Source organism: Phycodurus eques, chromosome 19 (assembly GCF_024500275.1).
Source record: "Phycodurus eques isolate BA_2022a chromosome 19, UOR_Pequ_1.1, whole genome shotgun sequence".
Taxonomy (NCBI): Eukaryota; Metazoa; Chordata; class Actinopteri; order Syngnathiformes; family Syngnathidae; genus Phycodurus; species Phycodurus eques.
The window spans coordinates 3,899,665-3,913,963 of NC_084543.1; the positions used below are offsets into that span (position 1 = coordinate 3,899,665).

The 14,299-nt window shown below is 42.2% G+C and overlaps 3 protein-coding genes across 4 annotated transcripts; 1 reads left to right on the plus strand and 2 right to left on the minus strand.

Annotated features, from left to right (window-relative positions):
- Positions 1 to 1,002: 1,002 nt before the first annotated feature.
- LOC133418231 (gap junction delta-3 protein-like) lies at positions 1,003 to 4,031 on the plus strand. The gene is made up of 2 exons (XM_061706709.1): positions 1,003 to 1,100; positions 1,593 to 4,031. Exon 2 carries the CDS (start codon positions 2,228 to 2,230, stop codon positions 3,050 to 3,052), a length of 825 nt encoding a protein of 274 aa, XP_061562693.1. The 5' UTR covers positions 1,003 to 1,100; positions 1,593 to 2,227; the 3' UTR covers positions 3,053 to 4,031.
- On the minus strand, positions 3,139 to 9,728 carry nif3l1 (NIF3 NGG1 interacting factor 3-like 1 (S. cerevisiae)). 2 transcript variants are annotated; one of them, XM_061706687.1, is made up of 7 exons: positions 8,748 to 9,728; positions 6,954 to 7,462; positions 5,969 to 6,116; positions 5,716 to 5,842; positions 5,503 to 5,641; positions 5,314 to 5,397; positions 3,139 to 5,230 (listed from the first exon to the last, which is right to left on the minus strand). In XM_061706687.1, exons 1-7 carry the CDS (start codon positions 8,780 to 8,782, stop codon positions 5,046 to 5,048), a joined length of 1,227 nt encoding a protein of 408 aa, XP_061562671.1. In that variant the 5' UTR covers positions 8,783 to 9,728; the 3' UTR covers positions 3,139 to 5,045. The 2 variants fall into 2 exon arrangements, with proteins under 2 accessions (XP_061562671.1, XP_061562672.1); XM_061706688.1 differs by lacking the exon at positions 8,748 to 9,728 and adding an exon at positions 8,424 to 8,735.
- A 78-nt stretch (positions 9,729 to 9,806) lies between these two features.
- Positions 9,807 to 13,798, minus strand: LOC133418235 (calcium-binding protein 5-like). Its single transcript, XM_061706714.1, has 7 exons — positions 13,669 to 13,798; positions 13,547 to 13,596; positions 12,725 to 12,755; positions 12,497 to 12,640; positions 11,707 to 11,816; positions 11,477 to 11,624; positions 9,807 to 10,762 (listed from the first exon to the last, which is right to left on the minus strand). Exons 2-7 carry the CDS (start codon positions 13,592 to 13,594, stop codon positions 10,734 to 10,736), a joined length of 510 nt encoding a protein of 169 aa, XP_061562698.1. The 5' UTR covers positions 13,595 to 13,596; positions 13,669 to 13,798; the 3' UTR covers positions 9,807 to 10,733.
- Positions 13,799 to 14,299: the final 501 nt, after the last annotated feature.

Sequence of the window (14,299 nt, forward strand, 5' to 3'; positions counted from 1 at the left end):
CATGTCGATGCCAAAGGTAAGGACAGAAAAACACTCCCACCCCCCTTCAAGAATTATCTCACAAATTTGCATTTGGAAATGCCTTGGTTAGTAAAATACTACATCTGCACCAAAACCAATAAGTACTGTAGAGAATGGCATCCAAATGCTTTCTTTTTATTGCTTCCTTTTGACACAAACTCAGAAATACAGACTATTGTAAAATAAAAATTAAAAAAAAGCTAAGTGTTCATAAAAACTAGTCCGAGAACGGGTGTTGGGCCATAGGTTTTAATCTGCATCGTATTGAATGTCCTCTCTTGTGATGGAAAGAATTCTCACTTTTTAAAAAAAAAAAAAGGTCTGGGAAATGTGTGAAAACAATGCAAATGTGTTCACATGTTTAGAGGAGAGAAGACGTTAATGTGCTCTGAATGTGATGATAAAGATCAAGTGTGTCCGAGTTGCAGTCATTGTGCCAAAGCCGCAGTAAAGCAGCAGTAAACAGGACATACCGAAGGAGAGTATTATACGTTTCTTTTTTTTTAATAATCAAAGTACGCCGTTTAGTCTACTATTCACTCAATCGATGATGTTCTGTGATATGATCCTATAACAAACACAGCAGGAACCTTGGGTCAACCTCATGTAAGATTCAAAACAAAGTGCAAGGCAAAACAAAATCATCATAAATACCGCTTTATCTTAACCACCGGTGAAAGGAATTGCATTCCTTCTTTGAATGTCCTGTAGCTATATTTCTATATATATATATATATATATATATATATATATTATTTAAAAACATTTAAAAAGGCTTTGCCTTGCTTTCAAACAGGCTTTTCCTGCTCTGTGGAATGCCTCATTAGGTGGTTGCCATTACTTGTTAACATCTGCACTGTCTGACTGTCACACGTGTGATCAGTGCAAGATTAGGCCCAAACCGGAATTTAGCTACCTGTCTCCGCCCGCTCAATTATAAGCACATGCCAACCTCGAGCCAGTGCCATTTGCCGTGAAGACTGGAACATAGACATGGACCACATTAATTATGTAAAGCAAAGAGAACACCAGCTGAATAGTGAAGTTCTGAGGCTTAAAGTGGGGAGGACGTGTGAAAGGTAGGCAGATTTGTCATCGTTCTTTGACCTGTCTGAGAAAGTTTTCAGTCTGTTAAACAAATGGTGCCAGTCCTCACACTAACTTAAGTAGAATAGATAAGGAAATTAAAAAAAATAAAAACATTGATTTGGCTACTTCAATGGAGGAATTTTTAAAAAGTACAAACTGTGCTTAGGTACAAAAGTAAAAATGAATTGTACTGTCAGTTATATACAATACCTGTTTTAAGTATATATATATATATATATATTTTGTTTTTTAAAAAAAAAAAAAAATTTTAACCAAGCGCTAGCTCACGTTGACTCAGCCTATTGTGCTATCATCAGAATGTGTGGCCATAGCTTTGCTAACATTGTGAACTTTCTAACCAAAAACTGCTGATATAGCTAATGAAAAAAAAAAATATATATATTTATATATATATATATATACCTCTTACCTGTATGGGAGTTTTTAGTTGTTTTGCTTATTTTATTTTATTTTTCTCTCAGATGAAACGGAGAATTTTTGAACGGCAAAAGCTGGTGTTTGTTGTGGGCCAGCACAAGATGCAACGCATTCGCCTCAATTCTTGGAACAGACGTCAAAGATTGTCTTAAGAAGTGCTATAGGATGGCGAATATCTTGCGTTGCCAGATCTGTTGCCGTCGTCATTAATGCGCCCTGGTTCACGTTTCGCCATGTATGTGCTGTCCCTGTTTCACGGCAAGATTTCAAACAAAATCTCAACCAGGATTGACGTGACCTCTCGATTTACACTTTTTTTTTTTTTTTTTTTTTTTTATATCGATACTTAACTCACCTTCAAGCCTAAGTAAGGAGTATAAGAACAGTTATCTGTTTGTAAATGTCAGGGTTACAAGTAAAAAGTGATCAGAAACATTTACATTCAAGTAAAGTACTTATACCTGAAATGTAGTATTTGTACTTTGTAACTTCCCACCACTCCTGTTAAATACAGCACAAGCCACCATTTTGTCATTTTGGCTTGCCTTCATACCTAAAATATCTGAACAATATCTATCAGTGCTGAAGAGACCTAATGAAAGGCCTTAGAGTTCCCAATTGCTGGCAGAGTTCTTCAACTTGGTCGTAGAAGACCTAGTAGTGGAAGACTTCTGCAGTCATGGGGGAATGGAGTTTTCTCAGCGGACTCTTCGACCACCTCCAGGCCCGCTCGCCCATGCTGGGCCGCTTCTGGCTCTTGCTGATGTTGGTTTTTAGGATCCTGATCTTGGGAACGGTGGCCAGCGACATGTTCGAGGACGAGCAGGAGGAGTTCGTGTGCAACACGCTCCAGCCGGGCTGTAAGCAGGTGTGCTACGACCAGGCCTTCCCCATCTCCCAGTACCGCTTCTGGGTCTTCCACATCGTCCTCATTGCCACGCCGTCGCTGCTCTTTATCATGTACGCCATGCATCATCACAACAAGAGAACCAGCCGCTCCAACGTGCCTCAAGACTATCGAGAAATTCGCCAGTTGCGGAGGCTCTACATAGTCCACGTGGCCTTTCGGTTGTTCGCCGAAGTCGGCTTTCTCGTCGGCCAGTGGTGGCTTTACGGCTTCAAGGTGGAGGCCCAGTATCCCTGCGACCGTTTCCCTTGTCCCTACACCGTGGACTGCTTCACCTCACGCCCGGCCGAGAAAACCGTCTTCCTCTGCTTCTACTTCGCGGTCGGGATCTTGTCCGCCATGTCCAGTTGCATCGAACTTCTCTACAGCTCCGTCAAGTGGTTCTGTTGCAGGCGAGAGCACCCCAGTGACCTGAGCGTCCACAGCTACAAGCCGGGGGAGCGGGGAGAGAAGTCTTCGGAAAAGACCGTGTCGGACTATGCGTCCGGCAGCGGGAGGACCAGGAAGGGGGCGCACAGGAGCAGCAACAAGGGAAATGCGACGGCTTCCAAGTACAGGAATGGCAAATATGTGAACAGCAAGACTTTCATGGTGTGATCGCCTACTTTTGGATTCATCGACAACAATAATCACCTCCCACGGAGTCAATGGAACAAAAAACACAAGGAGATCGAGCCTGGTGATAAAGTGCTCACACTTTTACTTAAGTAGAAGTACAGATACTTGTGTAAAAGACTGCTAAAAGTAGAAGTGCAGACTGACATGTACGTGAGAATAATGACAGATGCTGTACAGTTGAATATACTCTTGCATGCAAGGAGACTGCTCGACTGGTCGAAGAAGTTTCTTTCTCCCCAGGCGAGGTCACATCAGCATGCACACATGAACAGGCTGTTATCATCTGCATTATGCAAGTGGCGTGCCCGACCAATTAGGACTTGCGTTGTCTCACAACGGTGAAAATACAATTATCAGAGTGAGAGACGAACGTGGCCTGTTTTCTTATCCTCACACTGAAACGAAAAGAAAGATGATGACAGTGACACAGCATTTGTACTTCATTACTTGCCACAACAGTTTTGGATCCACTTTTACCACAGATTACTCATTTAGCTTCAGACACCGGTGCTTAGTTACACCCATACGGAAACGCATCGGGTACATGTTTTTGTATAATCATTTTCTGTCAGTTATTTTGGGCCTTGGCCTCATTTCTCACGTGTCATGTCTTGTCTCTCGGGATAACAGTGGCAACGGAGGAAACAACATATACAGCAGTGCCTCCTGCTTGCATGATTCATCTGCCACTTAAGCGCTTGCAGGACCGAAATGTTCCTTGAGCGTCCTGCTCTGTTGTCAACAGTAGGTGGCAGCAGTTCAACAAATACTCACTGTATTGTGTTGTCATCACTTCGTTAATTGCCAAAATTCTAAATTAGTAATGATAACTAAAAAACAAAAAAATTGCCTTACTTGTATGTGTTTTCAGAGTAGATATAGAAATAATTCCTGTATAATCATATCCCTTTTCATAATATCAATTACTGTACGCATTTTCTAACGAACATTTCTTTTCGCTTCGGTATCAAATTTCAGAACCGCTGTATTTAGCGCCGGTCTGATCCACTTTCTTTGAACATGTTTAAAGTGTTCTTCAAGGTTTTCGTTCAATCTGATGAGGATTGCTTTAAAAAATAATAATAATGAAACATTTGCGTGATTCTCACTCCGGTTGGAAAAGACATCCCTCCGTGACGGATAGAGGCGAACATGATGTGAGTGATTATCAGGATTAAAACTTCCAAAAATAAAACCCCTGCACTCACTGGACAGCGATGAAACACATTTTGACGGCACGCTCCCACCGCTATCTGTGACTTTTCGCGTGTCATCCCAAATGACTAAAACAAGGTCACAGGAAGAGGAAAAACAGGCGGCTCTGTCGTGATAAAGAAAGCGGTTTCATGATTTGAGGGATAGAATTTACACATGCATAAATTATTGTTTTGTGCCATACATTTAATTCCAGTATTCCACCTGCAAATATGCATGGAGCCCTATAACCCAAAGCCCTAATATAGATGGCGCCAAACCACAACTTTTTTTATTAGACAAGGGTTTGGCCTGTGCGAGTATTTGACACGCACCCCCCCCCCCCCCCCCCCCAAGAAGGTCTGTTTAAAAGAAGCTCCTCCCCTCACTTCAACATAGTTCCTTGACACCAAAGCACTACTTTTCTATTACACAGGACTTTCGAATTGACCTACTGACAGATTTTTGGGGGATGAATCAACGTCCTTTTTTAATTTGCTGAAAAAGTCACCTATTTCCTCTTTTTGTGCTCAGGCCAAAGCAATAACAACAATCATCTGGTGCTATCTTGGTGTCAAGGAACTACACGTTGAAGTGAATTGAAGAGCTTCATTTAGACATCAGCAGTACTTCGGTGCCATCTTGTACGATCCATCGGCAATTACAAAGCCATTTGAGGGTGGGTGTAAATTATTGTAGAAATGTCGCTATTCGCGGCAGGTTTGGGTCTCTTTCCCCCACAAATTGCGGGGGGGGGGGGTCACAGTAACCGTATTCTTCAGACAACCTCCAAGGGGTCCCTGTCAGCCTTGGACACCATCACGACGACATCGGCGGCAACCTTTTCAGTTAGTTTATCCCGGAACACGGACAGATAGCCGCGCTCGCTGTTGCTGTGATCGCTGAGGATGACGCTCGTTCCCTTAGCAACCGCATCCAGCACCTCATGGTGGGACATCTCACCTAAAACCATATTAATCAGCGTTAAAACTGCCAGTCAAGTGGTCACGGGAATACTTTTGGCTCCACAGAGGAGGGCCACCCACCGGTGACGTAAAGGTCCGCTTGGACGCCGTTCAGCACCGAGGCTCCTGATCCCGCACATACAGCCACGGAGCGCACAAAGGATTCTGGGAATTATATAACGCGTGAGCTGAACTTTTTTTGGTATTTTTTTCCCCCCCACCCTTCAATTGTCGTCGTCATAATTTCCCTTGGCTTTTGCGCCTCCTCACCTTGCGTGTGTCCCTGTCCGAGGGCCAAACGGAGGTGCCGCAAACCCAAGTGGGACTTCATTTTCTCCACAGCTGTCGCCACGGATACCGGCTGGTCCAAAACACTGAGTCGCCCCTGACCGTGGCCCTGCCAAGGGGGCTACAGAAGTCAAAAAGTACATCAGTCATTCCCAACACTACGTACCACGCTAGAAAGTTATTAAATTGACTCACCCTTTCTGCCTTAAGGATGCGGACGGACGCGTCGGCATCAATTATGTATCGCGTCACTTTACCCACAACAGGAGCCAGCGCTGCATCACTGCAGTACAGGCTGACTTGAGTCTTGGAGGCATCACATCTGTTACAAAGACAAATAAAATGTCCGTGGTCGTTTTAGTCAGGATTACGCTAAAATATATTCTCCACAAGTTTCCCGTAACGTATTAAAGTGTGTGCGTCTTGTCCTTATGTATTAGCGTCGAACCTGAGCGGATCTTGTACTATTACTCCATCCAAAGCCTTCAGTTCCTCCACGAGAACGTCTAACAGGTTATCATTGCATTGGAATTGCACGACGTGACTGTAAGGGAAGCGGACATAGGCCTGATTCAACACGGACACCTGACCGGCACCTGGAACCCAAAAAAAGACAAACACATGGAGGACACTCGGTCAGAATAGGTCAGTGATTCCCAACGTTTATTGAGCCAAGTCGCATGTCTTTCCATTCCAAAAATCTCACTTCTAACTCGCTAATAGTCATTGTTGCCACAGAGCAAAGCGAATATATGCCGGTGAGTAGTTGTTGTATGCGTTGCTGCTCCACGTGTGTTTAAGTAGCAGTTGTTTAAAGGTTTAGGATTACCGTAACATCAATGCGAATTTACATGAGCCCATCTATGGCATTTCACATGATATGTTAGCATTAACCTGGTGGAGATTTCATTCGATTCAATGATATGGTTCGTACGAACCTTTGAGCGTTTAAATACACTCCGTTTAATTCCATTTTGTTTTATGCGTCGGCTTTGGCGGCACCGTCGACTGAGACTGACAAACAGCTTGAAGCGAGCACGTTTGGCCTCTTATTTGGAGAATAGTGAGAAAGAGGGAAAGTGAGAAAAGGTCACGAGGAATACTTCAAAGTGTTTTTCAAATACGTTTAAATGTGTTTTAATCAGTTTAAAGTGTGTGTGAGGGGTACAATTATTTAACAAAAACAATTAAAACATCTAAATACTGTATTCAAAACTACACATTTCAACTTATAAAGATATCTGTTGAAATGTCAACATCTTTACTTTTACATGGGCAAAACAGAATGTTTACATTCATAATATGTATTAGATATTGTTTACAATACGATACCTACCGTTCCACAATTCCCAAGGCCTAACTCTCACTGGAAATTTACCAGAAACTTTACAGCAATTTACCACAAATGTTCCACCCCTTCCCCACTGACTCACCAAGTCCTCCGACCAGCCAGTCGTTAACTCCTCCACGAACGCTGTCCCAGGACGTGTGAGGCGAGAAGACCGCGATGCCGGCCTCCAACGCTCGGATAGCCAATCGCTGCTTCCAGTCCTTCTGGACCAGACGTTTGAACGGTCGAAAGAGCGGAGGATGATAGGAGATGATGAGATCGCAGTCTTCGGCCCGCGCTTCCTCCATGACGGCCCGCGTGAGGTCGTTGGTCAGCAAGACGGTTTTGACGGGCCGCGGCTCGCTGGGTTCCAGCAGCAGGCCCACGTTGTCCCACGGCTCGGCCAGCGAGAGGGGAGCGAGATCCTCCAAAACATTTAGGACGTCCTTGAGCTCCATCGGGCTGGGGCGGAGAGCGGAACCACAGCGGGGGAGGATGGAGCGGAAACGAGGGGCTGCGTTTTGAGGAATGGACCTGGTCCAAACACGGCTGTGTATTTGCGATAGAAATGTCCTCGGAAGGTTCTTACATCCAGTCGATATCAAGTGAGACCTGCGAGGATGAACACATCAACTACAGAAATACTTGACTTACGAGTGACCTGACGAACGAAACTCCGGTAGCTTAATGCTAATACCTAATGGGAAATGCCACAGATGAGGCTAAGCAAACTAGCATTGATATTGTGGTAGTTCTAAACCTCTAAACAACTTGTGTTTGAGCACAAGCGGTAGCAACATATGCAGACAGAGAATACAACAATACTCGCAGGACTATACTGTATTCTTTATCCTCTGAGAAAAAGATAAATATTACTGCATCTTATTTCCGACAGTCTTGTGTGTCTCATCGTCAGAAATGAAATCATGATGCACAAACTGTAGTGCTTTTTTTTTAATGAAAAAAAAACGATGCAATTTTATTTATGTTTTTGGGAATTCTGCAACAGATGAATGACATTTCCATTTATTTTATTGGTGAAAGAGAGATAGGGGTGTTTTTTGTAATGGGTATTTTGTCGTAGTGGATTTCTTGTTCGAGTACTTAAGTGGCTCCAACGCCAGAGATAAAGTCCTTGTGTTTTCACATACTTGGCCAAGAAATGATTCTAAAATGTGGGAGAAAAAAGCAATTCCCATTTCAAAACAACAGGGGGCAGCAATTTTAGTGGTCAGCGGTGGAGAATTGAAACCCAGCACCATACGTGATATTACATACTTGTAAACTTTTTTCCAACTTTTTATTTCAATTTAGGAATTAGTTTTGATTAAAGGTTGGCAAGATGACAAAAGGACTTTTCAACCGTCAATAACTGGACTGGCACACAAGTCATAGTTAGCACGAAGCTAACAACGCAGCTAGCCGCGGCGAATCTGATTTGCTGTCTTCCAAGGTGAACCAACACGTCTCTGCTTGACCACGTATAGTTTACATTTTAATGGCAAGGAAAGTATTTTTTTATCAATGGCGTTCGTAATCGGACAGGGACACGCGAGTGCACACACTTACGTACATGAAAAGTGGGGAGCCGCGCTCTTCCGGTTTCCGGTGACGCCAACGAACGCTCGCAATTCGATTGGTCCGTCCGTTATTGCGCTGTGACGCGTGATTGTCGAAATGAGCGACATTATGGATCGAAATACTGTCCTGTCTACTATATATATAGCCATAAACACGTCTGTGTTGGTCATCACCATTTAAAAAGGTGCGTTTGTGAAGAAAATCCAAATGAATCCATCAATCCGTCTATTGATCGATCTGTCTGGACTCAGGGATATTTGATCATTTATCCATCCAAACATCTTTCATCAATCGATCCATGATGATCCCGACTAACCTTGCATCAATCCATTCATCTCGAGACCGAAGCATCCCTGGTCAGAGACCCATGATGAGTAGCAGCTATTACCTAGCTGAATTTTGCTGCATTGTGTAACACCATTTTGTAAGTAAAGCATTCAAAAAAAATGTAGTTTTTCTTTTCAAATGAGCAGGAAAAGATCAGAGGACAACTCTGTGTGTGTGTGTGTGTGTGTGTGTGTGTGTGTGTGTGTGTGTGTGGGTGGGTGTGTGTGTGGGTGTGTGTGTGTGGCATCTGTTCCACCAGCCGAACGACGCACTACTTCTGAGAAATCCGGATTATCACGTCCTCTGCAATGAACACATGCGACCCGCGCACATAAACAAAAACACAGCGGAAGGTCGGCAATGTTCAATGCTAAACCGCAGGTCCCGTTTCGAGTGGCGGCATTAGCATTGAGGCCCAATCTGAGAGATTATCGGGGATTAGCGCGATAAAGGTCGATGCTGGATGTCGGACGGATCAGGGAGGGATCGGGGGAAAGGGTCTGGTGTTACGTCATGCGCTATTTGCTCATCGCTCCGAGCAAATGTCACGTAAAAGGGCGAGATGGCAAAACTACTTTGTACTTCAGTAAAAGTGCAGAAACTTGCAGAAAAGAATCTGGGAGCAAAAGTAAAAAGTCACCTGAAAAAAATACAGCGGATACTCAAATCCAAGTACAGATACGTGAAAAATCTACTAGACATTTATGTCTGGCGTTGTGCCGTGAGACTAAAATATGTGCCTTGTCTGAAAAAAGGTTGGGAAACATAGGTTTACCGTTTTCAAAAATCAATACATTAATCTTGTTCTCCACATTTCTGTGAAGGCTTTCTTTCCCATTTCTGAGAGGAGCAGACAAACCTTAATACCCTCCAAAAAGCCTATTACGACAAGAGAAAGCATCACGACAGATGACTTTTAGAGGACATAAAATCACTCTTATCAACTGGCCGGCTTCTCCATTTTTGGCCGCGCAATCTCTTTATCCTGATGCTCCTCCAAAACCAAGGCAGACGGCTTCCCTTAATCCGAAACATTTCATCCACCACAATGTTTGACGGCATTGTTTATTTTATTTTTTTCTCAAATCTCATCTGAGGGACATCCATCGAACATCGTAGTGTTTTATTATACAACAGAATGTTACGCAAGTTGGTTGTTTATGGGTGGGGCTTTGCTGTGCAAAAAGTACATTTGAATGTTACTTTTGCTGAATATTATTTGCTACGCTTGGCAGCTACCGTGTCATGCAACTAGTGGCTGTTAATTATTAAAAGTCATTCATACCTCACAGGGATCTTATTTACTTTTATTTTTTGGAGTAAGTTTCCCCTTAAATTCATCTGCGGGTCTTATCTGTTTATGCAGGTGCTGCTGTTTTGGTTAGCAACGGGGTTCAAATGGGCTCAGCTCAGCAGATCACTAGTTAATGTAATACTTAACTATACCACTACTTCCTGATTTGTCCAATATCGGGGGAAATGCGGTATCTTGAATAAGATGTTTTTTGTATTTTTATCCACTCATGAAAGAAGTAGCTGTATTGTCTACAGTAATGATGATATTGTCTTAAGTGTCTTAAAACTAGTGTATTTACACTACCTACACCTATGGAATTACAGTATCATTTTCAACTCAATTTACTCAGTAATAAAATCTGAATAACACCCTATTAAGATTTTTAAAGAAAAAAAATGTTTGTACTAAGTTAACACTTTCACTGCCATTGACGGCTTTAGTAGTCAAATATCCATGTGAACTGGGAAGGCTGGCATGCTCTTACACAAAAACCGCCTGGTAAGAAGAACTATCTCAGTTTGAGATATTTAATTTTAGTTCGATTTGAGGTTTTGCTGTAGATACAACCAAAATGATCTTTTCACCCCCTTGAATAACTACAAAATAAACAGTTAATGGAATGGACAAATGCTGCGCATTTGCAGAGGTTTCAAAGTTGTCGTCAGTCGGCCTCGGTTGTCATTTATGCGACATCATCCTGACAAACTCTGTGGGAGAGAGAAAGAAAGAAGAAGAGTGTTAAGCAAACGAAAACCTTGACAACTGACAATAGTGCCAGTACAGCTGGACCTTGGACTTGCGAGCGACCACATGCACACATTGACCCCAAATGGTGCTCAAGCACGTGCGCTTTTGCCCTAGATGAAAAAAGTGCCCGTTTTTTTCTTCATTCATGAATATAAAAAAAAAAAAAAAATCTCTGTCATCAATTCCACCGTAGGCGTTGATATTTGAGGGGTATTTATTTGAGTCCTTGGGTGAATTGTACATATGCTCCCACGTTCATTTATTTGGGGTTAATCAGTGGCACTTAAAATGTTGGCAGGTGTGCTGACCCTCATTTAAAATGAATTTGATTTGAAGCGATTGCTTAATTCAGTCACAGTCACATCCCCATTTTTAAGAGGGTGTGTGCACTTATGCAGCCACATTACAACACGCAAATACTACAGGAATTACACTTTATAAAACCAGTTTATTTCTTTACAGTATCTTTTATTATTTTTCGAGACAACACAATGCTATTTTTCCGAATTAAAAACAGGCAACTGGAACGGATTAGTGGCATTACAATTCATTTCAATGGGGGAAATTGATTTGATACCTGAGTAAACGCTGTTGTTACGGAGCGCGTGCATCTCGTCAGTCAAGGTTCCCGCTGTATTTGTCGCGCGTTACTCCAAAGAAGAGGACGTCAGTACCTTCGAAGTCGACCGTGCCGTCCCCGTTGTCGTCGGCTTCTTTGACGATGGCGTCGATCTCTCTCCTGCTCATGTGCTCTCCCATTAACTTAATCATGGCTGACCGCAGCTCTTCTGTGGTGATCTCGCCGTCGCCGTCCGCGTCGAACTAGAAAACGAAGGTCAAGCTTGCGATCAAGTTTTGGATTGTTGCAAGTTAGCGGTTGTTATTGTTTGTTTCGGGGGTTGACCTCTTTGAAGGCGTTTTTCAGCTCCTTCACGCCAATCATGCCGGCTGTTTCCGCCAGAAGTTTGGGTGCCATCAGATCTACAAAGTCCTCAAAGTCCACTCTGCCACCAACTGGAAAGCAAACGTGAGGAAAATGCATAATACAAAAAAAAAAAAAAAACATTTTAATCCATCATTTTTTTTATACGGTTTATGCTCAATAAAGTATTCTATCATTATCATTGTTGAAGGATTTTGTCATGTAGAAACAAATAAAACAAACAAAAAAAAAATCCAATTCAGGAGATGATAATGCTCTATTTTGATTGATATTAAAAGAGGTATTCATTTTAACAAGGTGTTCTATTTTGTGATATATGTACAGTACATACATTATTGTGTAGTAATGTTATCGTTTTAAATAGAATTCCATGGAGTTACCAGCCTGAACTTTATGACTACTTCCAATAACCTATTGCAGTCATTGTCACAGTGAGGTACATGTACCACTATGGGGTCACAGGCTCCCTCTAGTGGTCCGTGAATGAATCACTTCCTAGGTTCAGTTTAGTTGTATTGAACTTTTTTAGTTGAATATATTTGTATTTCATCTTCAAGAACGGATGTTTTTACACTTTTACGTAGGGATTTTTGTTTTTGTTTTGTTATGAAACTATTACGTGCAATGCATTTCCATTGAATCGTCATCATCGTGGAATCAAATTGATCCAATCAATCAAATTGATCAAATCAAAAAAAAAAAAATAATAAAGATCATGCTGTACTTTGGAGCTTTTGACTTGTGGACTCACGGTTCATGTTGATGTTTTGGCTCAGCTCGATGAGCTCCATCTCGGTGGGCATGTAGCCCATCGTCCTCATCAGGTTGCCCAGGTCCTTGCAGCTGATCAGGCCGTCCTTGTCCTTGTCGAACTCATTGAAGGCGTCGCGCAGCTCTGCGCGAACGCAGCACAGATCCATCAATCGGGCACGCAGCCATTCGTCTAGAAACAAGAAGTTCGCGGATGCGGGCGGCTTACCGTCTATCTCCTCATCTGCCAGTTCTCTTGCCTGCACAGGAGGAAGAAAATGGCAAAATGTGAATAAGAAAATATATATACGGAGGGAGGGTTTTACAAAAAGAATGTTTAGGTAATAATCGAACAACTTTGGTAGATGCTTAAACTTTTTACACCAAGTACCACCTCAAAAAATACTTTCCAAGTTACCACCATTATGACCAACATTACAATACAATTCCCCCCCACATACATTTACTTCCAATACATTCAATAACAGAAAATTACTTTTGATACTTAAGTACAGCAAACTTCAGATACTATAAGACTTTTGACTCTGACTTTTACTTCTGTCAAAAATATTTTCTAAGATACTCCTGCTTTCGGATACTTTACAAACGGCTGACAAAAAAAATTTGCAATTCAAAATATGAAATGAAAAGTACCACCAATACTAAGTATTAAAATACAGTAGCGTAGTAGGCCCAAGTGTCGGTCAAAAACGAAGCACAGGTATTATTCCTAAAACGTATACTTAATATTACTGTAAGCCGCTGTAACATAATTTGCAGTTTGAACTTTAACTCTGTAAATATAGGAAAATAATTAAAAAAAAATTGTAGATAAGTAATGATTTGATCAAAATATTTTGCAAAATATAAATAAAAATAATAATAATAATAAATAATAAACAATATATATATATAAATATATATATATATAGATATGTCTTTAATTCCGTGATTCTTTTGAAAATAATCCAAAAGATTTTGCTGGCCAACAAGTATAAAAACCCATCAAAAACTGCAAAAAAGACTCTCAGTACAGTTGAGTCGTACTCACGATATTTTTCCCGCCTCGCAAGAAAATGCACGCTGCTCCCAAGCTCATGTCTGCAACAGGAAACAACCGCCATTAGCGATACGTAAAGATGACCCATGTGACCTTTGAAGAGGTTTGCTCACCGGATGACTTTGTTGCCGCCTTCTTCTTGCGACCTCAGCTGCTTAAAATTCCCTCTGTTTCTCAGTCTTGCGGGATGGAGCCACCACTGACCAAGTACGCCGCCACCCCGGGTGGATGCTGCGATGATGATGACGGTGATGAGGAGGAGGAGGAGGAGGAGGAGGAGGAGGAGGACGGCAAGGGTGAGGGGAGTGGCAGGGCGGCTGTCAGCGGGGGGGGGGGGGGGTTAAGCGATGCCCCTGTTTTGAGCGGAGCGGCTGAGAAGGCGAAAGTAGAAGCGCAGATACTTTTGTTTAAAAAAGCAACCAAAAAAAGTAGTAGATCTCATTCAACCGAGATGTCCACTGCGGTTGACTTTCCCGTTTTCTATTTACGGGGATTAAAAGTAGTAAAAGTCCTAAAAAAAATAAAATAAAAATACTGTTAAAAAATATATAGATACCTGTAAGAGCAACTTATGGACAGCAACTTTTAACTTTGACACTGCTGACAGGTGACGTCACGATGCGGTCCAATGGAAACGATGCGGTCACCTGACCCTGACGAGACGATACTCTCGCGTCTGTGTAAGGTGACCTCTTGACCTCTTTAAGTCTTTCACTTACCTTTGTATAAGAACCTTTAAACTGC